This window comes from Tupaia chinensis, unplaced genomic scaffold, assembly GCF_000334495.1.
Source record: "Tupaia chinensis unplaced genomic scaffold, TupChi_1.0 Scaffold000550_1, whole genome shotgun sequence".
In the NCBI taxonomy this organism is placed as follows: Eukaryota; Metazoa; Chordata; class Mammalia; order Scandentia; family Tupaiidae; genus Tupaia; species Tupaia belangeri.
In genome coordinates, this window is record NW_006160062.1 from 719,110 (window position 1) to 746,519 (window position 27,410).

At 39.4% G+C, this 27,410-nt stretch overlaps 1 protein-coding gene and 1 long non-coding RNA gene across 3 annotated transcripts in view; one reads left to right on the forward strand and one right to left on the reverse strand.

The window, feature by feature from the left end:
- Positions 1–2,907, forward strand: part of LOC102498681 (uncharacterized) — a 12,075-nt gene extending 9,168 nt beyond the window's left edge. For both annotated transcript variants that reach the window (XR_003550928.1, XR_003550929.1), the window contains exon 4: positions 2,768–2,907. This is a non-coding gene — a long non-coding RNA (uncharacterized LOC102498681). The remainder of the gene's footprint in view (positions 1–2,767) is intronic.
- Positions 1–24,259, reverse strand: part of RIOK3 (RIO kinase 3) — a 26,254-nt gene extending 1,995 nt beyond the window's left edge. Inside the window, exons 1-12 of the mRNA XM_006157659.3 lie at positions 24,030–24,259; positions 14,653–14,768; positions 13,960–14,105; positions 13,760–13,867; positions 13,444–13,553; positions 11,661–11,804; positions 10,857–10,984; positions 6,159–6,356; positions 4,830–4,989; positions 2,517–2,597; positions 2,335–2,424; positions 1,161–1,268 (exon numbers count right to left, since the gene is read on the reverse strand). Coding sequence (XP_006157721.1) covers positions 1,161–1,268; positions 2,335–2,424; positions 2,517–2,597; positions 4,830–4,989; positions 6,159–6,356; positions 10,857–10,984; positions 11,661–11,804; positions 13,444–13,553; positions 13,760–13,867; positions 13,960–14,105; positions 14,653–14,768; positions 24,030–24,092 — 1,452 coding nt within the window. The 5' untranslated portion in view covers positions 24,093–24,259. The remainder of the gene's footprint in view (positions 1–1,160; positions 1,269–2,334; positions 2,425–2,516; positions 2,598–4,829; positions 4,990–6,158; positions 6,357–10,856; positions 10,985–11,660; positions 11,805–13,443; positions 13,554–13,759; positions 13,868–13,959; positions 14,106–14,652; positions 14,769–24,029) is intronic.
- Positions 24,260–27,410: the final 3,151 nt, after the last annotated feature.

The window sequence follows — 27,410 nt, forward strand, 5'->3', positions numbered from 1 at the left end:
CTCACCAGACAGGGAGAGAGAGAGAAAATGAGAAATTACCCCACAAGGGGGATGGCCACGCTGCAATTCCTTCTCCTCTATTCTCCTCTTAGGATCTTGGGCATGCACCACACACGCCCAGCATGAGTTTTAAGACACCGGGTCTGGGACTTAAAACACGGTCGACTGTGGGAATCCAGTAAAGTAACCATTATGCCATCTGATAGTCCCTACATCTATTTTTTTTTTTACTTGATTATATTACCAGGACCAATATTTATTGTCTTTATGAAGCTAGTAATTGGAATCAGATATATCTGATGGTGTACTCTACAAAGCTTTCTGGGAACAGAAAAAAAAGTCAACATTCAACAATAGTAGCACCTACTTACTGAGCAACTATAGTGCCAAAGGCTAAATTTACCATCTTCCTATCATTCTTTGGTTTGGTATATGTTAGAAGTAATTAGCTGCTATTTCACTTTGCAGTTTTTGCTCAATTTAAAGAGCTCTTCACTGGAGGAATTTTTTATGGTTCTGTACATCTGATTATTATAATGACTGGGTATTTCTAAAAATAACCACTTCCTGTTTTTGTGGTTTTTTTTCTGGGGGGGCATTTGCTATAGGGCCCATGCACTCACCAGAGAAAGAAATCAACCCAATGGGATAACCATAATCCCTCCTCCTCCATTCTCTTTTTGGGGATTTTGGGTATGCACGTACAGGTGTCTGGCATATTTTTCAAGCTGCTGGATGCAGCACTAGAACTGCAGAGTCAGCCAAGTGGAATCCAGCTGCCTTGACTACATCACCTGGATGGTCCAAAATGGCACTTGTAACTTTCTATGTTTGCTTAAGGGTGGGGACCACGTCGTACTGTTTTTTATATCACCCAATGTTCCCCAGTCACCTTCTTCACCCATTAAATAGGGGAAATAAGACAATATTGGAAATAAGTCATTTGTCCATCTTAACCAAACTGGGATCTTCTTCAAGAAATGTTTCACTGTGTGTTTAAATTATAAAACCTGGCAAAGACTAAAACAATGTCTCAAGAAAAGAAAATTCTCTAATTTTGTTTTAGGGGTAGAGAGGATACACTGAGCTCTGGGTTTATGGTAATCTACTCCATGCATCTTCCATTACTACAATGTAGAAAACAGTCATATATCACTTACCTCAGCTAAGAAATCAGCCTCATTATCTGCTGAGATGTTTAAGCCTGAAACAGCATTGAAGAGTTCTCGTTCACCAAGGGCTTCCTTCACTCCTCCTTTCTGGAAGAACTGATAAAGAAATAAAAAAAAGTCAGTAAAAAGTATTTGCAAGGTTCCCTGATGACTAAAAATAGGGAGAATACTTGTAAGATACTACTGAATTCCTTTCAACCATTGATTTTTCTCTTCAAGTTTATCTATACTCAAGTTCTACATACTTTTTGTCCTTACATATTCATTCTGTCTTCTGGATTTTAGTTTGTCATTCTACCCCTTCTATAGCTATTAAATATGAGTGCTACAAACAACTGCTTGCCCTTGCTTTGACTATGTAAATACAATTATTCACTAAATCTCATGAATTAAAGTTTTTAAGCAGGCTCATAGGTTACTTCCAACATGAAGTTATTCTCTCCTTTATTATTATTTTTTCTAAGTTTAAGCCTTGAGAGAGAGAGAGAAGCACCTTCAACAGCACCTTACGCTATGATCCTGCCCCATGCCTTCCAACCCAGCCAGGCTCATGGGCACATGTACATGCCTAGCATATATAGGTTGATCCAAGAACCAAACCCTGATCGTCCATATGGCTTCCAGCACTGCAGAGGGTTGTGCTCTTGTTGCACCACAGTGGCTAGGCCTTATTCTATCCTTTAGAGAAGGTCATTCTTATCTGAACCTATTGCTAACAACTTGTTCTCCTTATAAATGTTAAAAAAAATATGCCCCAACTCTAGGCTTACTGAGTTCCTGCCTCTCTAATAGTTTTCCTCTTCCTCACAGTGCAGTGATCAGACAGCATCTCAAGACTATCCTCACTTTAACAGCAATAATGACAGTAGGCATGTAGGCTTATTATGTCCTGGCTTCTGGGATATAATAAGCATTTAATGTTAACTACTTAAACATTAGGTGCCAAAACAAAAACTGTGCCCTTGGGAATTTTGTCCAAATGTGAGACATGGTATCAAATTCTTGCTGAAGATGAAATCTGACAAATTGATCTCTATGTCCTGAACTTGAAAGTAGCCAGTATCTTTTCCTTCAGTCTCTAAGAATATTGTCATCTGATCTTAGGAGTGAGAAAAACATTTGGCCTTGTTACAAAAAGAAGGACATTGATTTACATCCCTACCTGTGATACATTCCTGCAGTCACGGAACAAGAACTCCAGGCCATGAGGGTGGGTTGGTTCTACTGACTGACTAACGTCAATCAACCAGACCTGTTGAAATACAGAGCACATGCTAATGTATTTACAGTCGATCATCTATATCAGGTTACTGAATCTGAACGTTAACAAGACATGCTCCTTACTTTTCCAGCATGCCACAGCATGTTGTACTCACTGAGGTCGGCATGGACAAGTGTACATTCATTATATAACTGCTGCATCAACTGTAAGGAAGGAAGGCAAACATTTAGGAAATGAAGAAACAATTCTTATTTCCTATACAACTAAAATGTGTGCTATCAACCAATATTTTCCAGAAAAACAAGGTAAAAAAAATGTATTCTCTTCTTATTCTGTATAAGCTAAGACTAGATTTTCTGTTTGTTTGTTTTAGGTACAGCAGGGGAACCGAGAGACAAAGGAAGGGCTCTGTGATACTCTGCTTCCTTGCCCTGTGACAGCAAGATCAGGAGGTCAAGAGGCAGACCCGATTCCCTCACTGGAAAGATAGCAGCCCTGTCTGTGGTTAATTACCAGGGCCTCTCAGTAAGCCACTTCCCTTTATAAAAGGATAAATGTTCCACTGAGACCTCTCTGGAGTATATACAATTCAAAGGTAAAAAGTACTTCCTGCCACACAGAGAGATAATCCTTTCTTTTTCCTTTTTGGAGGTTTGTTTTGTTTTGTTTTTGTTTTTGTTTTTGCCTTAGGGTATGTGTGCTTGCCAGAGATAGTGAGAGAAAGTGAGAAATCATCCCCTGGGGGATGGCCATACTGCAGTCACTTCTCCTCCAGTCTCCTGGGATTTGGGGCACATGTGCCTAGGATGATTTTCTTTTTCTTTTCTTTTTAATTTATTTATTTATTATTATTATTATTATTTAATTTGACCTGAGAGAAAGAGAAAGGGAAGGTGAGAAAGCATGGCACCGGGTCCAGGACTCAAACTGTGGTCTGACATTTGGGAATCCTGCACTCTAATCACCATGCCGCCAACTACTGGCTCCCGTCATTATCTTCTTATAAGACCAAATCTGCTTCCCGCTAATTTCTCAATAATAGGAAATCCCTTCACTGTTAGAGCCATAACATTCGAGAAGGCATACAAACTAATGAGATACCACATCTGATGCATGTAGTAATGCCAAATTTTATTTATTTATTTAACGAAGTTTTGTGAAAAATAGGTTTATGTTCTTTGTCACTAATGCTAACAGTGAAGGCTTCCCTTGCCCCATAAGTCTGTAAGCTTTCTAAAACTACTGTAGATGCCCACATATTGAGAGAAAAACAATTCTTCAATGTTAACATTCCTTCACAAAATTCAGTTTATCATTGTTATATCATCTTGAAATAGTACTACTTAAGGTTTTCTTTTCTTTTCTTTTCTTTTTTTTTAAATTTGTTGCAGGGCACACGTGCTAACCAGAGACAGACAGACAGAAAGACAGAGAGGGAAAAGTAAGAAAGCACCATCCCAGGAGGATGGTCACACTGCAATCCCTTCTCTTCCAGTCTCTTCTCAGGATTTTGGGCAAACAGGCCCAAGTGTTTTACAAGCCACTAGGTCAGAGTTGGCCATATGGGATCTTGCCGCCTCCACCACCACACTACCAGCTAACCCCAAAGAATTTTGTTTTTGTTTTTGTTTTTTAATGAGTGAGGAAGAGAAAGAAAGAGGAGGAAGGAGAGACAGAGAAGTATTTCTGACAGGGTCTTGCCATTGCAATGATCTGTCTCAGCCTCCTAGTTAGGCAGGATAACAGGCCCACACCACTGTGCCTGGCCTGTTTAGGTTGGTTCAGAATCCAAACCTAGACCCTTCTATGTGTTCCCAGCCTTGCATAACTGCACTGTGCCACTTGTACACTGTAGCTGGGCCTGAGGAAAATAATTCTTTTTAAGTACCAGAGATTGCATGTGCTTGCCAGAGACAGAGATGGAGAAGGAGAAAAAGCAAGCAACTCCCAATGGGATGTGGTCATGCTACAATCCCTTCTCCTCCATTCTCTTCCTGGGATTTTAGGCATGCACACACACGTGCCCAGCATGATTTTCAAGCCACCAGGGCCAGGATTTGAATAGCAGTCAGCCGTGTGGGATCCAGCTCCCTTAACCAGAAGGCTAAAGTGCCAGCCCACTTTATTTATTTTTTATCCTGATAGCATCCTTACATGCATGTGTATGTAAGATTTGAGGAGAAGAGAGAGGTAACCTCAATAAGGTCTCATCATGCCACAACTCCCCCCACCCCCAGTTGTCCAGCTCCTCAGGACCCTGGGTGTGTACATGCATGCACCCAGAATGTTTTAGAAAACCCATGGTTGCAAACCCACAGTTGGCCATATGGCCTCTAGCATTACAGAGCACTTGTTATCACTGTGCCATAGCAGCTGGGCCTAGAGGAAATAATTTAAAAAGTTGATATGTGAATGCTGTTAAAGGTACAACTTACATGAAGAGTTTGATAGTAGGCATCTTGCATTTCTTCATTACTGAGTTTTACTTCTTTTAATTTAGGAGCTGGAACTTGATCATGACCAATAAAAGACATAACTAAGATGTGTTTCTTGAGCAGTACAACTGTTGGACAAGGAATTCCAGCTCTCTGCATTCTATACAGAAAGAAACAATTAAGAATGTAATGATCAAAAGGAAAATATATGTCACTTATTCGATAAATAGCTAACCGGGGCCTGTAATGAGCTGGCTCTATGTTATTCTCTGGTGATATGGGGATACAAAGACAATCAGACACACTGTTTGCTCATGAGAAACCCATGTACTGGTGGAAATGGGAGTTGAGTACAGTGCATCATGACACGTGCATTGCCAGAAGCATGGGCAGGAGCTACGGGAGCACACTGCATTATTAGAGGAAGAAGTGGGAATGGGAATTAGCCAGAGTGAGACAGTGCAAGGAAAAGCACAAAGCATTCAAGGGCATGGTCCATATGGGGAATGAAAATCAACCAACTAGCTGGCTTTTTGAGTAGAATGAAGAGCAATGTGAGTTGAAGCCACAGAGACAGACAAGCTCCGTATCATGAAAGGTCTTTGAACCTTATAATAAAGACTATGGAAAGCTATTGAAGAATTTTAAGAAAGGCTGGAATAAGATCAAAGTGGTATAAAAAGGAGATTGGAGGGCAGCAAGACCTCTTAGGAAATTATTCTATTGGAAAGTTTCATATCCAAGAAGTCTGCAACTAATTACTTTTGGAAGCATGTATCTTTAAAAAGAACAAACTAAAATTAATCTTTCAATAAATTAAGGTAGTGGAAAGATTTATTAATGAGGATTATTACTCAATTTCTTGGTTAAGAAAACAAAATCCTTGATAGAAAATAAACTGCATAGAGAATTGAAAAACAAGTCTAATAAATTAAAGCAAAATGCAATTTCATTGGATAACAGCCTATTTTTATCAAATTAACAAATTAGATGTAATAAACATTTTTTAAAACAAAAATGGAAGTGATTATTTATGATAGGCCTAATTAGAAGCTGGAAATTTCATTCTTAAGAAAGACAATTTAAAAGACAGCATTTAGGTATACAATAAAATGACAGGCAGAAAATGCCTTAGTTCCCCCCAAACTTAATGAAGAAAAAAAAAAAAGAAAATGGCTTTATCATCCTAAAAGAATGAGTTTAAGTTATATACATGGCCTTTCATTATTTACATAAATGAATTTTTAAAAAAGACACAGATTTTTTTTTTGGTCTTGATATAAAAATGTAATCACCCAAGATTATGTCTAGCACAGTGATTTCCTTTACCTTGTGAGATTGTGCATTTCTTTTTCTGCCCACATGCGGATGATCTTACGTGGATTTAGTTTACTGAAGCGATCTTTAAACCTGAAATCATCTTTAATATATTTGTCACGATTCTTAAACTCATTAAGGGTTGTTTTAAATACCTTGATGGCACATTCTGTAGGTATAACTTTACTATCTTCCTTTTCATCCTCCATGCTAAAGGGAAGAAGAAAAATTAAGTCAGTGCGATTTGCCAGTTCATAAGCAAAGCAATTTCAAAATAAAGGTTCTATAAACACTACATAGATCTGTTGATACTGAGTGTCAAGTTTTGTTGTTTTTTTCTTTTAAGCCTTCAAGTTTCGGACCTTAATAAAAATTTAGGTTTTGGTTTGAGTTTTTAAATAAAATGTATTTTCAACACCTCTAATATGATTTCTTCACTTAATGACAATGGAGTCAAGCTTGAGAGACAATGGAGATATACACATTTTAAAATAGGCTACAATACACCTGGGATGGGCATTGCGGCAGTATCTACTGATAAAATGTTCACACCCTGCAGATTTGACTAGCAAAGAGGGAAAATTACATTTGTTCTACCTTTAAAGACAAACAAAACTTAAAGAGTCTGGGCTTTTAGTAAAACATACAAGAAAAAATAATTCTTAATGTTAAAATGAAGTTTTGAGATGGCTCTGGTGTTTAAGGTAGTCAGATTCCACATGGCTGACACCACAGACTTGAAAAGTATGCCAGGCACATGTGTGTGCATGCCCAAAATCCTGACAGAGTGAAGAAATGGAGAAGGGATTGCAGGATGACTATGCCATGTTCAAGGATGCTTACTCCCTCTCCCTCTCTCTCTCTGCCTCTCTTTTGGCAAGTGCATACACTGGCAAATTTTTAAAAATAAAAATTTAATAAATAAAAGAAATCAAGAAACATGCTTGCTATAATAGCCAGTTCAGAGGCCTAAACAATGCAGAATCAGATGTTCCTCATTCAATGAAGACTTCCACTGTTAACAAAAAGGGAAAAAAATACATATTGGTTTTTGCCCCAGCAATTTTGTTAAGAATTTAAGTTAAGGGGGACCAGCAAATGGCATAATGGTTATGCTGTTGGACTTCCATGTAGTCAACCACGGTTCAAGTCCCTGACCTAGCAGCTTAAAACTCATGCTGGGTGCATGTGCGTGCATGTCTATTTCCACTATGGGGTGATTTCTCATTTTCTGTCTCTCTGTCTCTCCAGTGAGCACATGCACCCTTATAGCAAAAATTTCTCTCTTAAAAAAAAAAAAAAGAAGAAGAATTTAGGTTAAGGATACATTTGTAAAAGTACACCAACTTATATGTACAAGGATATTCCTTTATATTCACACAATAAAATGTATTATTTTTAAAAAACAGAGTGGTAGGACTGGCAAGAGGCATGGTGGTTAAAGCACTGGACTCCCAAATGGCCAATCACCATTCAAATCCTGAACCTGCCAGCTTGCTTTCCCTCTTTCTGTCTCTCTCTGGTCAAATGAAAAAAACAGTAATAGGAGCCAACAGTAGGTGTGGCAATTATGTCACTGGACTCACACATGGCTGGCCATGGTTGGAGTCCTGGATCCTATGACTTGAAAATCACACTGGGCCTGTGTGCATCTCTGTCCAAGAACCCAGAAAGAAAATAAAGAAGGGATTGGGGCATGGGGGGGTTAGGGGGTTTGATTTCTCACTTTCTCTCACTTTCTCTCTGTCTCTCTCTCTCTCTCTGTGGTAAACACACATGTCCTAAGGCAAAAACTTCTCAAAATAATAATAATAATAGTTAAAAAAAAAACCAGAATGGTAAAAGCTAGTAGTACAGAATATTAATAATAATATATTAATTTTAAAAATTCCTTGGGCCAGCAGGTGGAATGGTGGTTAAGGCGCTGGATTCCTACATGGCAGATCGCAGTTTGAGTCCCAGATCCAGCGGCTTGAAAATCACTCCAGGCGCATGTGATGTGTGCCCAAAACCCTGAGAGGAGACTGGAAGAGAAGAGATTGCAGTGTGGCCATCCCCTCTGTAGGGTCATTTCTCACTTTCCTGCTCTCTGTCTCTCTCCAATGAGTGCATGTGCCCTATGCACAAAAATACTAAGATCCCGAACATAGATCTTAATTGTGCACAAACAACAAAAAAGGAATAAAAACTTTTTTATAAGAATTATTTTAATATTTACTTACTTACTTATTTATTTAAATTTGACCCGAGAAGGATAGAATGAGAAAGAGAGAGAGAGAGCCACCAGGTCTAGGACTCGAACTACAGTTGGCCATGTGGAAGTCCAGTGCCCTTAACACCATGCCATCTGGTGGTTAAGAACCCCAAGAAGACTAAAAACTGTTAAGAGTAGGTATCTCTGGAGAAAAGATCTACAGGAAGAGGGTAGGTGATATGAAAGTTACTTTATACCTTTTTTTATTTTTAATTTTGCTAGAGGGTGCATGAGCTTGCTAGAGTTAGAGAAGTGAGAAACACCCCTATGGGGAATGATCACACTGCAATCCCTTCTCCTCTATCTCTTCTTCCTTTCAAGATTTGGGGCACACAAGCACATGTGCCCAGTGTGTTTCCCATGCCACTGGTCCATAACTCAAACAATTCAGTTAGTCACACAGAATCCAGCCATCTTAACCACCATGCCATGAGCTGTTCCATGAACCTTTTTTAAAAAAGTATTCATGCTAGAACAAATGCATAAGATAGACAGATAGACACCCTCCATAGCGCTCAGTCATGCCCCAATCCCTCTCCTCCAGTTCTTCAGTCTGCGGGAATCCCAGGCTTAAGCATGGTCCCCTGACATGTTTTAGGCCGACTGGCAGACATTCTCACCACAGCCAACATGTGGCCTGCAGTTCTACAGTTAGGTACATAACCTGATTACACCCACTTTATATCTTAATCCTTTCTGTAGAGTTTTTTGTAGACAGGTCATCCTTACGTGATTCACCCACTTCAGCCTCCTGAGAACATTTGTATACCACCGTCCCTGGCTTTTAAGCTAGGCTAGGAATTTTAAGCTAGGACTCCCATGGAGCTTCAGCCTGTCGAATAACAGCATCAACCAGCACGTGCTACTGCAGCTGGGCTGTTCTATAAGTTTAATTTACCACAGTAAGCATTCTTTCATTTTAAAATAATTGGTGCCATTAAATTTTATGTGCCTTGTCTCAGGGCTCCCACAGCTGAGATTTAAAAAGAGGAAAAGAAAGCTTAAAATAGGAATAAATAAGGTGTTTATTAAGATTAATATATACCAGGTATTATCAAATATGATAATGATTTATGCTCATAAAAATCCTGAGGAGAGGTGCAACTTTAAACTGATGTTTAGTAACTTGCTGAGATCACACTGGAAATGTTAAATTATTTTATTTTTAGTGAGAGAGAGGTTTTTGCTATCAGGTATGTGTGCTCACAGGAGAGACAAAGAGAGAGACAGACTGAAAGCGAGAAATCACCCCTCAGAGGGGATGGCTATGCCACAATCCCCTCTCCTCCACTCTCCTCTCGGGATTTTAGGTGCACACACACATGTGGCTGGCATGAGTTTTAAGCCACCGGGACTCAAACTGCAGTTGACAATATGGAAATCCAGCGACGTAACCATTACATCATCTGCTGGTCCCTAAACTATTTTTATCTTAACATTCATTTTTATTGTCTTCATTTTGGAATTTACTAATATAATTCAATATATAATTATATGTGTATGTCTTATCTAGAAAGGGATACTAGTTAAATAACTTTTAAAAATCAAAGTGATGGGGCCAGCAGGTGGCACAGTGGTTAAGGCATTGGACTCCCACATCGCCAATTGCGGTTCGACATGGTGGCTTGAAAATCATGCCAGGTATGTGTGTGTGTGTGCCCAAGGTTCCAGAAGAATGGAAGAGAAGGGATGGCAGTGTGGTCATGCCTCTGGGGGGTGAGAAACAGAGAGAGGGAAAGTGAGAAAGCACCCTCGGGAGGAAATCCCTGCTCCATTCTCTTTTTGGGATTTTGGGCATGCACACATATAGGCCCAACATGTTTTTAAGTCACCAGGTTTGACAGTTGAACCACACAATTGAACCACACAATTGCCACAAGGAACTCAACCACCTTAACTACTACACCACTAGCTAGCGCAGAGTCTAGACTTTCTACAATGACTCTTTTAAGATTACTCTGCCTGCCCCCAACTGGACTGGTGAGAAATGTATTCATGATGGAACATTCACTTTACAAGCTAAGTGACATATGTGACTGAATGTATAAAAGAAATTGAAGGGACCAGCAGTTGGTGTAATGGTTATGTTACTGGACTCCCATGTAGTTGACCACAATTCGAGTCCTGGAATTGGTGGCTTAAACTCATACTGGGTGCATGTGCATGCGTGCGTGCCCAAGATCCCAAGAGGAAAATGGAGGAGAAGGAATTGCAGTGTGGTCATCACCCCTGGGGGCGGTGATTTTTCTGTCTGTCTTCCTCTGTCTTTCTGGCGAGTGCATGTATCCTACAGGAAAAAACCTCTTCCCCCAAAAAAAAATTGAAATAAAAAATATTTTAAAAAATAAAATAACTCTGCTTGCCAAGCAGCATGGACTTTGATTTTGCATAAATCCATTCATCTTGGAGAGAAGAGACCATGGTTTTATTTACATGATCATATTTTGTTCACTTACCACCCTCCATATGCATGAAAGACAACAGATTCCTTTCCTGTACTAATACACCCAGTGATGGTCTCCAACATTCCAGAGTTGACCATTTTATACATAAGTAAACGTGTCTTAGGATCAACTGCTTTTTCCTGAAAAAGATAAAGCACTATTAAGTGAAGATAACTGTTAATCATAAAACATTTTCTAAGTCATTTCTAATAGCTAACATTCTAAATAGTTTCTCTTTTTAGTATTTATTATTTAGCATACCTAGATGTTTATAGCAGGCTTTTAAGAGTACTATCAAGATACAATTCATTCCTAAAAAAATAACTCTAAATGTCTCTAAAAGTGACTACCTAAAAGAAGCATAAAAGTAAACACTAGCTTACTCAAAATCTTATTTTATACCCAAAGTTTAAATAGCTCTCCTAGCATTCTTATCATTAATTTTTCCATAGACTTAATAAGTTAGTTTATTCTCAAGTTATTAAACATTAGCTTCATTAATACGAAACACTAGAGACTTTTAAGTCACAAATACGTCAATAATAATAGGAAACAACTTTTTTCTTTTTGTAAATCCTAGAATAGTCACCTGCAATGGAAACTACGCAGGTTGAATTAAAGTTCTGAATAAGTGAGTAATAAACTTATGTTAAATCTGAAAAGTCAAATAGCAAAGTCACTTGGCTTGTATTTATATCATTGTTTTAAAATGCCAGTCTTATGAAAAAATAACATAGAAGAGGTCTCTTTTCTCCCCCCACAGTTTTCTAATATGAATCTTTCCATTCAAGATAAAAAAAAAAAAAGAATCCTTACTGCAGTAGAATGTTCCTTTTTCTCATGGAGGCGGGCACTTCGACGTTCTTCTGAGTAGGCATGTTGTTTTAAAGCATTGAAAACATGGTTTGATAATTTTAAATCCATTCCAATTCCATCTCCTACTTGAAACCCAGGTGCAAACTGCAAAATGAGACTAAGAATTAGTCTCATTTTAACACTTGAGTACTTTAAAATGGAGTAAAAGCAGTAAAAACAAACAAAAAAAGGAAAAGATCACTTTCACTCGAACAAGTTTCCTACTAAATAGTGATCATACTATGAAAGCAAATCCATAGTTACTACTGAGAAAAAAAAAAAATCACTAACAAACCCAGCAGAAAGAGGAGCAACACTTTTTTTAAAATGATAACCCAAAGGACAGTGTTTATTCTATGCACCAAAAACATCTAATCACATCCAGAACTAAAGTCTTTCAGCATCTGCTTCGTATCTTGCTTTTATATCAGCTGAAGGACACAATATTGCATGTTAAAAGTTTCACCAGACCTTCCCAAAGAAACACAATTTCATAATTATTTCCCAGGACTAGATTAGTATAGCAAGTTATGCCCACAGCATTACAAATGTGTTCTAAAGCTGTGCAGACTGATATGGTAGCCAACACCTACATGTGGATATTTAAATTAAAGTGCACTAAAATTAAACATTTTAAATTCAGTTCCTTAGCCATACCACCCAAATCTCAAGTGCTCAATAGTGTAATGTGTAAATGTGGCTACAACAACAGCACAGATAATAGCATCTCCCTTATCACAGAACTGGACAGCCCTGTTCCCATCTGGAATGTTTCTAGGAATGATACAATTTTATAATATATTTAGTTAACCAGTATTTGTGTCCTAAAGTCTGTCAACTATTTTCTGCCAATGGTTTCAACATTTTTAAGCAAGTCAAGGTAAAAGAATGACTGAAAAGAGAGAGAGAAAAAGTGAGTGAGAAACCAAGCCACCAGGTTTGGGACTGAAACTGCTATTGGCCATGTGGGAGTCCAGCACTTTAACCACCACATCACCTGCTGGCCCCCCTTAAATTACATTTTATTTCTGATTTTGTAGTTTTCAGGCACAGTTAAAATTTTCAAAAAGTATAACAGGGTATATAGTAAAAAGTATTTCTCCCTTCTATTCCTATGTCCCAGTCACCACTGTCATCTCTTTCTTGGGTAGGGGTGCCATGTTATGAAAAATATATGCTCAAGAATAAATTTTCTTTTCATAAGAATTATTCATTTTAGAATCAATGTAAGTCAAATTAGATTTAAAAATATTACAGAATTTTTAAAAAAGGCTGAAGGAATCAGCAGATGGCGTAATGGTTACGTCACTGGACTCCCATGTAGTCAACCATGGTTAAAGTCCCAGGACTGGCGGCTTAAAACTCACACCAGGCGCATGTGTGTGCATGCATGCCCAAAATCCCAAAAGGAAAACAGAGGAGAAAGGATTGTGGCATGGCCATTCCCTCTGGGGAGGGTGATTTCTAGCTTTCTGTCTCTCTGTTTCTCTCTCTCTCTCCAGCAAGTGCATGTCCTATAGCAAAAACCTCTCTACCAAAAAAAAAAAAAATTTTATTCTAAGGCACTCCATGTTCTCATTTGTGGCTGAGATTTTGTGTCATTCTTATATTGTGACCTAAAACATTTTTAGAACAAAAGGAAAATATTTTTACAAATTTCAGATATTGTATATAGACTTCTATGTTTTAAAATTTTATTTAAACAAAATTCTCAGTTCAGAGACAGATATTTTTTGTAACTTACATTTTCCATTCTTGCTGTATTCTTTCTCCCACATACTACTTCATCATGTTTGGTGGTGATGTCTTTTCCTTTTCCAATAAAACCCTTTTTGGGAGTAGGAACTGGTTTTGCTAAAGGGGATTAAGACAAGCCAAGTATATAAAAATAGCAAAGACTAAATTGCTGCGTTAAACACTGTCTGAAAAGACATTTGAATCTAACAAAGTAAATTAATGAATGACATTTAAAGATAAACATAAAACAAAAAGTGTTCATTGGAAAAATGAGTCTTCTGATATCCCCATTCTAAATTCCCTCAAGGTAAAAGTATCAATACCTGGTATGTAGGGATCATCACGAGTATCCTGCCAGTCAACCTCATCCTCAGAGCTATCACTGTCTTCATAAGGATGCACTTTTCGATAATTTTCAAAGGAAATGGAAACTTCAAAGGCAAAAAGGTTAAAGACTTATTCAGGAACACATTATAAATATTTTCTACCACCCAATGGAGTTGTCACAATAAGGTCATAGTACCTTTGCTATCTCCATTGAATTTTTTTTCTTCACGCCTAAGCTGTGCATCATATTCTCTGTCAAATTCCATCTGTAGCATTTGAGCCAGCATTAGGTCACTGGAAGTGTCAATATTTTCTCCAGTAATATATGGTCCTTCAGCAACACTATTCAAAATAAGGTGATATAAACTAATATAATGTGCTTGTGTAAACAGATGCTACCAATTATGGGGGTAGACCGTCCCTTTTTCATATGTCTTCCAAACCATTCTCTCTCTCCTGCCCAACTAGCCTGATACCAATAGCACTACTGCTGCCAGTACCCTAGTAGGAGGGCTAGGAGAGAAAGCTGAAGGGTCTATAATGAAAATCCATACAGAGACCCAGAAGTCATTCATTCTGTGTTCTAATCAAAGGAGCATTCAGTATGAAAAGATAAACTACAAATACTTGATCAAAACTGTACCTCATCTAGTTCAACTGTTGCATTAACATGAAATAACTAAAACAGAGTAACAGAGTTTTGTCCAAGAAAATACTAAAAACCAGTCATGGAGTCAGGACCAAAATCCAAGTATCAGTGGATATGGTTCTGTTTCTACTGCATTGCTTTTCTAAATGTTTCTTAATCACTTGTCATGATAACTACTAATCAAATCCTAAAACTTAATTATAGTAAGTGCTAGATATGTACTTTGTAAATTATACTTACTCAATTTCAGGAAAAGTGGCAGCTTCTTCTTCTAATTGTAATTCTTTAGCCAACTGTTCACTCATTACATCAGCCAAAGAACAAGAGATTGTATTTTGAGGAGTAGCCCATGGACACTATTAAAAAAAAAAAAAAGTACAGTTCAATTCATAATAATGAAGTAAGGTATCTCCCAACTTAGAAATAAGGTTATTTTGGGACCAGCAGATGGCATAATGGTTATTAAACTGGACTTCCACATAGTTGACCGCAGTTTGAGACCCAGACCCAGTGGCTTAAACCTCATGCCAGGTGCGTGTGTGTGCATGCCCAAAATCCCGAGAGGAGAATGGAAGAGAAGAGATTGTGATGTGGTCATCCCTCCAGGGGATGATTTTCTTTCCTTTTTTTTTTTTTTTGGGCGGGCTGTTGCGCACTCACCAGAAAGACAGAAAGACAAAGAGACAGAGAGATAGAAAGCAAGAAATCACCCCCCCCAGGGGGTATGGCCACACTGCGATCCCTTCTCCTCCATTCACCTCGGAATCTTGGGCATTCATGCACACGTGCCCGGTGTGAGTTTAAGTCACCGGGTCTGAGACTCAACCCGCAGTCAACTGCATGGCAGTTCAGTGACACTGTCATTAATAGCCATTACACTAACTGCTGATCCCCCCGCCCAGGGGATGATTTTCTCACACAGTGATTTCTTGCTTTCTGTCTTCCTGTCTCTGTGTCTCTGTTAAGCACACACACCCTATAGCAAAAAATTTCTCTTAAAAAGCTTTAAAAAAAAAAAAAGTTGGTTGTTTTCTTTTTTTTTTTTCCTTCCAGATTTGCTAAAGGGCTTGAGTGCTCACCGGGGAGAAAGAGAGAGAGAGTAAGTAGAAAATAACACCACTCAGTCCTGGAGAGAGATGGCTGCACTGCAATCCCTTCTCCCCTATCCTTCTCTTGTGACTTGGGACATGCACACATACATATGCTGCAGGATTTTCAAGATGCCAGGACCAGGACTCAAACTGTACAATCAGTCATGTAGAATCTAGCCACTTTAACCTCCTCGGCACCTGCTGTCCCCAAAATAAGGCTATCTTTTGAGAATTAAAATAGTTAAAAACCCAAATAAAAGCTATTGCAGAAATCATTTCAACAGTAAAAATATCTCCCAGCCCAAATCTAATCAAGGATAAATGTAACCTAAAACAGCCAAAAGTACTAGCCTCCTTGGAGGTATGTCCTTACAGGTGAGGGGAGGCACCAGCTATCATAACATCATCCCAGTGCAAGTTCATGTACCTCCCTTGTTCCAATTCCTTGCTCAACGAGCAAACTTCTGCTTAAAATTGGTCTTCCCAAGTAGCTTTTCTTATAGGATAGACTATACCAACAAGTTCAGGTCAAAGCTTACTGAGAAGTTATATCTCATTCTAATTTACGCAGTTAAGTTTTCTAAGTGTACAAAGTGTGCATCAGCCCCACCCAAACATCCTGCGATATGCTAAAACTAAAACAAGAATGAACAACAGAAGTCATACTTAGAAGTGTATTTATGAGCTAAGAAACAGATTCTTGAAACAACTATAGCAGAGGAATATTCTATAAAACCCAGTTAGCCTTCCTCAACAACATCATTGTCTCAGTCTTCTTAAAATACAAACTATCCATTTATTTCACAATTCATAATTTTTGAGGGGACAAGCTTTACTTAGCAGCAGCAAATGATTACATTTTATGGTCTAGTGGTTAAGATCATCAGTACTAAGTAAGATGCTGGGACCAGCAGTTGGCGTAATGGCTATGTCACTGGACTCCCATGTAGTCAACCGCAATTCGAGTCCAGGACCCGGTGGCTCACAACAGGCGCATGTGTGTGAGGAGATCCATTCTCCTCTCAGGATCTTGGGCACACCCAGTATGAGTTTGAGCCACCAGGTCCAGGACTCCAACCATGGTTGAACGACATAGCCATTACACCAACTGCTGGTCCCTCCCCACCCCCCCTTTTAAGAGTTTCCTAACTAATCTTTCTACACAAGATAATGGTTTCTCTAAAATGCAGATGGATTCCATTTCCTTATACCTAAGTCTTTTAAGTCTCAGTTTCCCACAGCCTTTAGGATAAATCCAAACTCTTTCCTTAACTATTATCGAATGTCTAACATATCACAGAACACAGTACGTGATGACATCTGTTTTTAGCTAACACACAATTTAACAAAGTTTAACCATAACCAGCCTTCTAGCTGGTCCAAGGGCCTGTTGGCATGTCTCTCAGAAACAAATGGGCAATTGACCCTTGTTCAGTGTATAGGTGAAGCCTAAGAGTAATAAATGAAAACTATATTTATGCCTGAATCAGACTAGTTTTATCTAGTCTCCACCTAGAGACTGGACTGAGATTGAGAAAACACTACTGGCCCCTAGCACATACCTACATTTGTCTGTTGCAGAATTGTTCAAGCATTATGTAAGGCCAAACTTGGAGAGAAAAGGGAAGTTTCTGAAAGGACTCAGAGTTTATAAATAATTGAGTGCTCTCCTGGTGAGACTTTTGAGGTCCAGAGTCTTGACATGCTCTGTAATCTGGAGAACATAACTAATCTTTTGACCATGATTCTGCTGACTTCCTTCAGTATCCTCTAGATAAATACAATACTATTTGGCCTAGAAATGCTCTGTGTCTCATTAGCCACCTCAAAGTCCAGGTTCCAAAATGCAGGTGACTGTATTCTCTCTATCTTAGAATTCACCATCACATTTGACAATGACTAATAGTAGCATAACAGACTACATTTGAATATTCACTATATTTAAGTCACCTGGTTAAATATATATAACTTACATAAGGTCATAAAACAGTAACTGTAATATTATCCCCATTCTATAGATTTAGAAACCAAGATACATAAAAGGTCTTTATCTTTAAACTCAAAGTAACTCAGTAGATGGAAATACTAAGATTTGAACCAAGGCAGTAAGACTCAAGAGGCTGCATTCAGCATTTTGTTATACTGCTTCCCTCACTATCTTACCCTGGAATGTCAGAAGCAAACTAACCTACTGTCTACAACATAAAATCCTGATTTTCAGCAAAGAATGCTCTTCACAACTTTCCCTTATTTATTTTTCCTGTCTCAACCATCTGGCCTACATTCTAGTAACATCAATTACAAGCCAAATATGGCATGCTTTTCCCCCTCCACGCCTTCGTGTCCTCTCTCTCAGGGATTTTGTCCTCTTCTCTGTTTACACCAATTAAATGGCACCTTCTTTATAAGGCTGTCTCACTGTCATCGGAGTTGGACCTTTTCCTTTGTGTTCCATCACCACTATGCAAACACTGTTAGTGTAGAACCCATCACTGTAACAGAATTAATGCATCAGCCACAATAGAGCATGAGGCTTTTAAGAGTGGGGCTTCTCATCCTCAGAGCCCAGCACAGAATGTGGACTAAAAAAGGCATTCAAGTATTTACTGACTAGTTAAGTGTCAAAAGGAAACACTGAGCTATTTAATGGAACTGCCAGGTTGTCCCTAGGCTGTACATTATAATATCTTTCTATGGCTCTATTATTCTAAGGTCCTTCCCTCCACCTTGCCCACCCACTTCTGAGGATGCTAGTCTTTTGCCATCTGTCAAGTAATTCTGCTAAGGTACAGTATCAGTTAACAAGAGGCAAAACTGGCAGGCAATGATTTTGTTACCTTGAGGCACAGATATACATACTTCCAAAAGATTGGATCAGAAAGGGAAATGTAGAGACCACAAATAGCACCAAGATACCCTAACTGCCCATTCCTACAGATTGTGCTCCCCAGTGCCTTAGACTCTAGAGCTATACTTCCTGTACCTGACCAGCTCAGCTGGGCCATACCACACTGAGGCAACTTCCTTGATGAGGTGAGTAAATAAAGATTTCAGAAAGGTTGCCACTCCCATACTTTGAAATCAAATTCGCTCTTCAAACCAGCCATCGGAAGCCCTCCATGACATTTTTCTGGGCTGTAAGGGACAGCATCTAGGCAGGGGGGAGCAATTCGTTTCAGGCCTTTAACACAGCCACAAGTGGTTCACCACCCAGAAGCGGGGTTTAGAACATTCACTGGAGGCTTCTCCTACACACAGGCACCCAGGGATACATGCAGAACAATCTCCATCATCTTGTGGTTCTTCAGAAAAATCACTCTTTGCTAATAAAGAAATTATATTAAATATTAATAATAAATCCAGGGAAACTTCATAATCTTGCTCTGTCCTAAGTATCTGAAGTCATTTCTCAATATTCTGTTTATCAATATAAACTCCCCACAGCAACAAGATCTGATAGGAAACCCCATGTAATGCTAGGGTTGCAGGAGAATGAGGTATCCTTCCTTCCTTCCTTTCTTTTTGCCAGAGGGCACATACACAAATCAGAGAAGGTGGGAGAGAGAAAGCACCCCCTTCACACACACACACTCCCAGCATGTTTTTCAAGTCATGAGGGCTGGTATTAGAACCAGGGTTAACCATGGGGCAGGCCCTCTAGATAGTTATTCTACTTAAAAGGATATCCGTCAAACACAAAACCAGCTCCCTGATTCTGTTTTTCCTGGTTGCTAAAGAACCTTAAGACCCATCGTGTTTCCTCTCCTTTGTGAAACTGCTACCACCGAGTTCTGTTGCTCAGGGTCCTTCACTGCTATCACATTCTCCCATGCCTGGCTAGCTGCAGATTAGAGGGTATCTGCCAATATGCCAATCCTTTCCCTCCAGCTTCTAAAGAAGCTAAGTGCCCCTAGTTACCTGTCCACTTATTAAAAAGATTTTTCTGAGCTGCTCCAATATTGTAGTAGTTAAGCACTGTACAGAGGAAGCTGGAACCCACATGGCTGACCAGCATTTGAGTCCCAGTCCAGCAGTTTGAAAACACATCAGACATATATATGAGGGTGCCTAGGATCCTGACAGGATAGAGAACTGGAAAAAAAAGGACTGTTGTGTGACCAGGTTCTAACGGGAAAAGTGCTTTCTCACTTTCTCTCTCTCATAGGCACGCAGGCACACACATTTTCTTTAAAGAAAAAAAAATGCTATTATGAAGAAAGAATGAAGTAAAACGAAGCACAGCAAAAATGAAAAAGGTGCCTAATAACAAAAACTCAGTCCTCTATTTGAAGCGAATCAAGAGAAAACCTATATGAAGTTCCCTTTTTCTAACTATGTAGGTAGAAGGGGAAAATCTAGGCAGAATATTTGAGTAATTTTACATCTCAAGGCAAAAGCCTCTGGAAAAAGTGATCTAGGTCTATACAACAACATTAATAAATTTAAAAAACAAAACTTTTAGAATAATTTTTGATTTCCAGAAAAATTACAAACATAGCAGAGTTCCCAAATACTCCATCTCTATTTTCCCCTCCTATTAACATCTTGGATTAGTATTGTACATTTGTCACAACTAGTGAACCAGTATTGATAAGTATTATTAACTAAAGTCCGTATTTTATTCATATTCTCTTAGTTTTTCCATAATGTCCTTTCTCAATTCTAGAATCCCACCCAGGATACCACAGTATATTTGGTGGTCATGGCTCCTGTTGGCTTGAGTTTTCAGACTTTCCTGCTTTTGATGACCTTGATGATTTTGAGGAATACCAATACTCTGGTTTTTTTATAGCTCTCTATCCAACAGAGCTATACACTTCATCACTTTGGCCTACACAAATTGTCAATTCTCCCTTCTTGGAATGTTCCTTAAAAATTCTTGTCCATGGGGACCAGCAGATGTCATGGTGGTTAAGGCACTGGACACTCCCATGTGGCAGACCATAGTTCGAGTCTTGGACCTGGTGGCTTGCTTTCTCCCTTTTACTTTCTTTCTCTCTCTCTCTCATTTTCTCTCTCTCTCTCTCTGTGTCTCTCTCTGGTCAAATTAAAATAAATAAATTAATTAATTAAATCAAATTAATAATTCTTTTTTTAAATAATTATTTTACTTAGGGACCAGCAGTTAGCATAATGGTTATGTCACTGGACTTTCATGTAGCTGACCACGGTTCAAGTCCTGGACCCGGGCACGTGTGTGTGCGTGCCCAAGATCCTGAGAGGAGAATAGAGGAGAAGGGATTGCGGTGTGGCCATCCCCTTGGGGGGGGTGATTTCTCACTTTCTGTCTGTCTCTCTCTCTCTTTCTGGCCAGCGCATGCACCCTATAGCAAAAACCTCTCAAAAAATTATTTTATTTAACTTTATTTATTTATTTATTTAAGTTACTTAGTTAGTTTAATTTGACCAGAGAGAGAGAAGAAGAGAGAGAGGGAGAGAGAAAGTGAGAAAGCAATCCACCAGGTCCAAGACTCAAACCATGGTCAGCCATGTGGGAGTCCAGTGCCCCCAACAACCATACCACCTGCTGGCTCCAATAATTCTTAAAAAAAAAAAAAAAAAAAAAGTCCTCGTCCATAACAGTAGTTTGGCATTTTCTAACTGGCACCCTAAGACCAGTTAGGACCCTCTAATGTGGGATCTGCAAGGTCAAAATTTCATAATAGCATTAAGACATTCTTAGTCTTAGTTACTCTCATTCTTTCAAGAGTATGGAGTTTCCAATTCTACAACAGATGTAATGAATCATCATTATCCTCCATCATCATCATGACTAGTGGAAAGTGTGCTAATACACTGTGTTTTCTGAAATTTTCTTAGTAGGTTTAGGATACAAATGTACTTTTTTTTAAGAGAGATTTTTGCTATGGGGTACACGTACTTGCCTGAGAAACAGAGACAGAAAGTGAGAAATCATCCCCCAGGGGAATGGTCATGCCACAATTACCTTTCCTCCAATCTTCTCTCAGGTTTATGGGCACACACGCACATGCACACAGTATGAGTTTTAAGCCTCCGGGTCCAGGACTCAAATTGCAGTAGACTATTTGAGAGTCCAGTAAGATAACCATTACACTATCTGCTGGTCCCTAAGTGTACATTTTTACAGAGTAACTCAGTTTGTTCTCAGTAAATCTACTGTGCTCCTATTACCTATCTTCATTCATACCTGCTATAACCTACATATCTGTGAGCATGGATTTTCCACATACACTTCAACAGAAACATTACAATAGATTGAATGAAAAAAGAACATATAAGAATCCATGTATCTTCTATTTAACCAGACATTAAAAAAAAGCTTAAATGTAAAACAATGCTGGGACCAGCAATTAGCGTAACGGTTATGTCGCTGAACTCCCATGTAGCCGACCACGGTTCAAATCCCAGACCCGGTGGCTTAAACTCACGCTGGGCATGTGTGCATGTGTGCCTGGGATCCTGAGAGAATGGAGGAGAAGGGACTGCGGCATGGCCATCCCCGCTGGAGGGTGATTTCTCTCTTTCTCTCTCTCTGTCTCTCTGTCTTTCTGTCTTTCTGATGAGTGCATATGCCCTATAGCAAAAACCTCTCAAAAAAAAAAAAATACTATTTACTAAGTTTTTTTGTTTTGTCTTGAAAAATAGGGTTTGTTTTTTCTTTTTAAGGTTTATTTATTTATTTCTGAGAAAAACAAGCATCCTCAACTGGGTCTCACCCCACAATTGTTCCCACAGCTTCCCAGCAAGCTAGGATAACAGAAACACAAGCTTATGCCCAGTTTTCAGTTCAATCCCCAAACCAAACTCCAATCCACCACATTGTTTCAGAACCACACAGTATCATACCACAGCTGGGCTGAAAACAGTTTCTTTTTAATATAAATATATATTATTTTAATACAACTATGAGATTACTTAAATGAATTTTTATTTTTTCAGTCTTAATTTCTGATTTAACAAATATCAATAGATTATAGAAAACATAAAAGTTCTTTGGGGGTCCTCAATAAAAAAATAGATTATAGCCAACATAAAAGTTCTTTGGGGGTCCTCAATAATTTTTAAGAGTATAAAGAGGTCCCAACTAAAAAATTTTGAGAGTTGTTGGCCCTTAACCTTTTTCTCCATTTTCCAAGACCTTCTTCAAATTTTCACTTCCTTCACATAGGCTTCTATCAATACAATTATTTTAGTATTCCACAAGGTTAGAGAAGGTGTTAAATGATATTTGCAGCCTCTTTCTATTTTCCCATCTTCCCAATAAGACATCAATAAACCTTAAGAGTAAGTTTTTGTTAAATGAAAGAAATGAAATGTTATAGCTCCAGAGATGTCACTTAAATGAAAACATGACTGATAAAATATTTTATTATGGACTTAGTTTTCTTAAGAGGAATTTGTTCAAGTTAGGATGTATCCTAAGCAGAGTTTGTCTCATTTGGCATTTTCACCAGCTTTTACAGATGTTTAACTGGAGGAATTTGACATGTAGAATATTTATTAGTCTGTCCACTGACTTTGTCCTTTTATGTCTACTGATATGGACCTTGTAAACAAGGCCTTCACACAAAAAATACACAAAATAGGTATAACCATGTTTTCCAATGGAATACATTAGATTCTTCCTATAACTGTATGTGAACTGTCATGAAATGATTTTTTCTTTACTTAATAGTTAATTATTTACCCCTTTGTCAATTAAGACCAGACCTGCAGATCCGACATTAGCAAGGGACCTTTCAAATGGAACAAATGTTGTGTTAACATGCAGAGAACAATTATGAAGCTAAAAAAATAAATAAATAAAAACAGATTCCTAAACAACCTTAATCCAAGGAACACAAAGTTTCCATGGAAGCACTCTTGATCTCACGCAAATTCTCAATAGAGCAGCAGGTCTTTTCATCCTTCTAATGAACCTGTGAGAAAGAGCAGCCCGGGAACCAGAAACTAAATGTGAAGTAACCATTTTTAGTTTGTCATTCTAGGAAAATGTGTAAAGATGAAGGCCCAGGCAGAAAATGAAAATTCATAACCCTTTACCATATGTTGTGTACCCTTGATTATTAGTGTCGGGAGAGGAATGATGCCCCTTGGTTTTATCTTTTACTACTTAAAACAACAACAACAAATTACCGAACTGGGATAACCACATTGTCAAACCTAGGAAACAGCTTCCTGAACCAAGTTTCGGTCTGGTTTTCTGTGCACTGGGTTGACTCACTGGGTCCGTGAAAAACAAGACCGTACTTGTTCTCCCTCGCTGTCAGCGCCTGTAAGCGAGTCCTGCTGCGGGGATTCAGAAAGCAAGGCGCTGAACTCACGAGGGACCCCGACCCACCCAGGGTGGTCTGTGAGAGCCATTGCCGCCTCTTCCCACTCCCTACCACTGCCGCAACGCCACGGGCTGCAGCCCCTTGCTGAGGTAGCCAGAGTCGCGCCCCAGAACTTCCCGAGTAGCCTATGGAGTCACCACGCCCGGGCCTTCTGAAAGAACCAGCCCAGGTGAACAAGGCAGGTACGCCAGTCCCGACTAACACTCACCTTGCTGGGTCCCCAGGCCGCTGCGGGCCCGGGATCGGGTGATGCAACTTCGACTAGATCCATTGGGGGGAGAAGGCAGCAACCGGGACAGAGCAGAGAAGTGACAGGACGGGAAGCAAGCTCCACCGAGGAGATAAGCGGGACAGAAGCGACCGGCTGCTGGTGCCGGAGCTAAGGTGACAGATGGCGGCGGGGCCGGCCGCGTCCGGAACTAGACTTCTTCTCTTCCGCCCTCTCCGCTAGAAAACTCGCTTCCGATTGGCTGCATGCCCCCTGGCTCCTCCTTAAATCTCCTGGCCGCGCCCCCAGACGGACAGCACTTCCGGCCTCTGCCCGCTGGGCAGAGGGCTCTTAAGCCCGAGCGGAGGCCTGCAGCAGGGTAAGAGCTGGGTGTGGCCTTCTCTGGCTCAAGCTCTGTTATGTCCCCGCACCTCCTCCCCTTCCCGTCTGGCATACCCAGACAGCTGCCAGATCTGCTTACACTAGATGAGACTGCGCTGGCTATAAATAACGAACCAGGCTTTGTTCATTCACGACTTCCCGGCAATTCTAAACTGGGGTTGAGAGACAGAAAATGGCAGGTTTGGAGAGGGGAAGGGACTGAAAAAGACGGTCGGATTTTGTTGTTACAGCAGGTGTTGTTTGGGGACAGGGTGTAGAATGTGAACAACTTGTAAAATGTATTATATGACATTGAGCAAAAATGGGACTGCCTAATAAAAGTTTTGATTCTGTATTGGAAATTCTTATGAGGTAACCAGGTAAAAATAAGCATTATGTCACTCTGTCCATGTACTGCTCAAAGTATTTCAAGTCTTTAGTCCACAAAATAATCCTGAGTGGTAAATATTTTCATTTTACTGAAAATGAAACTGAGGCATGGAAAGGTAAGGTAACTTGCTCAAGGAAATACAACTAATAAGTAGCAAAATTAATAAACAGCAAACACAGGCTATCTGGATCCAGACTCTACAGTGCCTATATGCTGATTACTCAGAAATTCTAGAAACAAGAGTTTCTCCTAAATCACACTGTCCATACTTGAGAGCTCTGTGTCCTGACCTTAATAATTTCCATTAGGGCACAACCCTTTCCTCCTTCCCATTCCAGATCAGAAACATTCTAAATCTTCAAGCACTCCAAACAAAAACAAGGCAAAATGATAGCTATATAATAGGACACAGACTCAGTCTATGACAGATGTTGCCCATCTATGTGAGTGTGTATGAAAATTGTGTTTACTCTTAGTAAAGGAATATAATTGTGAAATAAATAATTAGGAAAAATGGGTGAAACCAGAATGAAATGACTCCTTCATCCTGGAAAAGAAACAAGGAAAAAGATCAACCAAGAGAAGTATTTGAGCATCCTATCAGCCAAAAATTTTTAAGAAAATATTAAATGACTTTTCAGCTTAGGCCAGGCAGAATGGCTCCCTCAAAGAAGGGTGGGGAGAAGAAGAGTCGTTCTGCCATCAACAAGGTGGATACCTGGGAATACACCATCAATATTCATAAGCACATCCATGGTGTGGGCTTCAAGAAACGTGCCCCTCAGGCACTCAAAGAAATCTGGAAATTTGCCATGAAGGAGATGGGGACTCCAGATGTGTGCATTGATACCAGGCTCAACAAAGCTGTCTGGGCCAAAGGAATAAGGAATGTCCCATGTCAAATCCATGTGCAGTTATCCAGAAAACGAAACAAGGACGAAGATTCACCCAACAAGCTCTACACTCTGCTGACATATGTACCTGTGACCACTTTGAAAAATCTATAATCAATGTGCTGCTGCTGGTTTTCAAATAAAGTTATAAAACCAAAAAGAAGAAAAGATTAAATGAAAAAGAGCAGACCAACAAGAAAGGCTGAGATGCAGTGTATGTCAAAAATGTGCTAAAGAAGGTCCATTTGGGGGACACATCAGAAGAAGATGAGAAGTTAAAAATAACTAAGAATATGAATATCCTTTTTTCTCCTTTATTGATGGTAGCATGTGCATACACTAGGGCCTTGGGGAGCATTCTTCACAGGTCTGGTCACACTGTGATCCCCTTCTGTCGGTCCTTCAGCCCATTGGATTTGGGGCAGTTGAATGTGTGCCTGGCATGTTTCAGGTGGATCAGCCTAGGTGTTGGATCCACCAGAAGTTCAGGAAAGTTTCCTTAGAGTAGACAACACTTGAGTTCAGTGTTGCAAGAAGACCAGGCATACATGAGATTGGCTGAAAGATGAAGTGGGGACTTCCACACAAGAGGAGCTTACATTCTGGTGCATTGGAAAAAAGGCAAAAGGTTTGGTTTGGCAAGATGTACAACTCAACAGGGACAAAGTAAAATACTGGATTGGAGAAGGCACAGAGCCAAGAGTTTTGTGGGTTTTTAAAATTTTACTTATTTAATTTTATTTATTATCACCATTATTTTTTTTAATTTGACCAGAGACAGAGAGAAAGGGAAGGTGGAAAAAGCAAGTCACCAGGTCCAGGACTCCATCTACCATTGACCACATGGGAGCCCAACGCCTTAACTACCATGCCACCTGCTGGCCCCGAGCCAAGATTTTGTTGTTGCTGTTGTTTTCAAAGAAGCATTTATTTCATTTTATTTATTCATTCATTCACTTTAATTTGACCAGAGACAGACAGAGAGGGAAAGAGTGAGAAAACAAGCCACGAGGTCTGGGACTTGAATCGTGGTCGGCCATAGTAGGAGTGTCCAGCACCTTGACCACCATGCCACCTGCTGGCCCAAGCCAAGAGTCTTTAATTCTAAGGACTTGAGAATTTAGACAATGAAGAGCGATTAAGAAGTTTTAGATGGGAAGAATGTTTTCACATGTGCTCACTAGATGGATAATTCTGACAGCTGTGTGAATGCTGTTCTATTGCCAATAACAGAAAATACCTGGAATGGACGATTTATAAGAACAGAAGTTTATTCAGCTTATGATTTGGAATTCCAAAGTCCAAGGCCATAGCATAGTAGAGGGCAGGGGCACATGAATTTGTGTCTATCTGTTTCTATTCTGATCTCATTCCTTCGCCTTATAAATCCATCAGGATTCAATCACAGGGACCATTCCCTAAATGACCTTAATTCTAACCTCCTCCCAAAGGCCCCACTTTTCTACACCATAGTTAGATGGTATTTTCACCCATTTAATTCAATCACAATCAAATTTCAACACTTAAATTTGAGAGCACATTCAAAACAAACCAGGTGAATTGAAGAACATTAGGCTAAAATCTGAAAGAAATACCTGCAGAAGATTAATGAGAAGGACTGCCCAGATTTTCACTGCTAATTCTTTTTGAAATTTTTTTCAAGTTTATTCATTTATTTTTTTTCCATGAGAAAGATATAAAGGGAGGGGTGAGGGG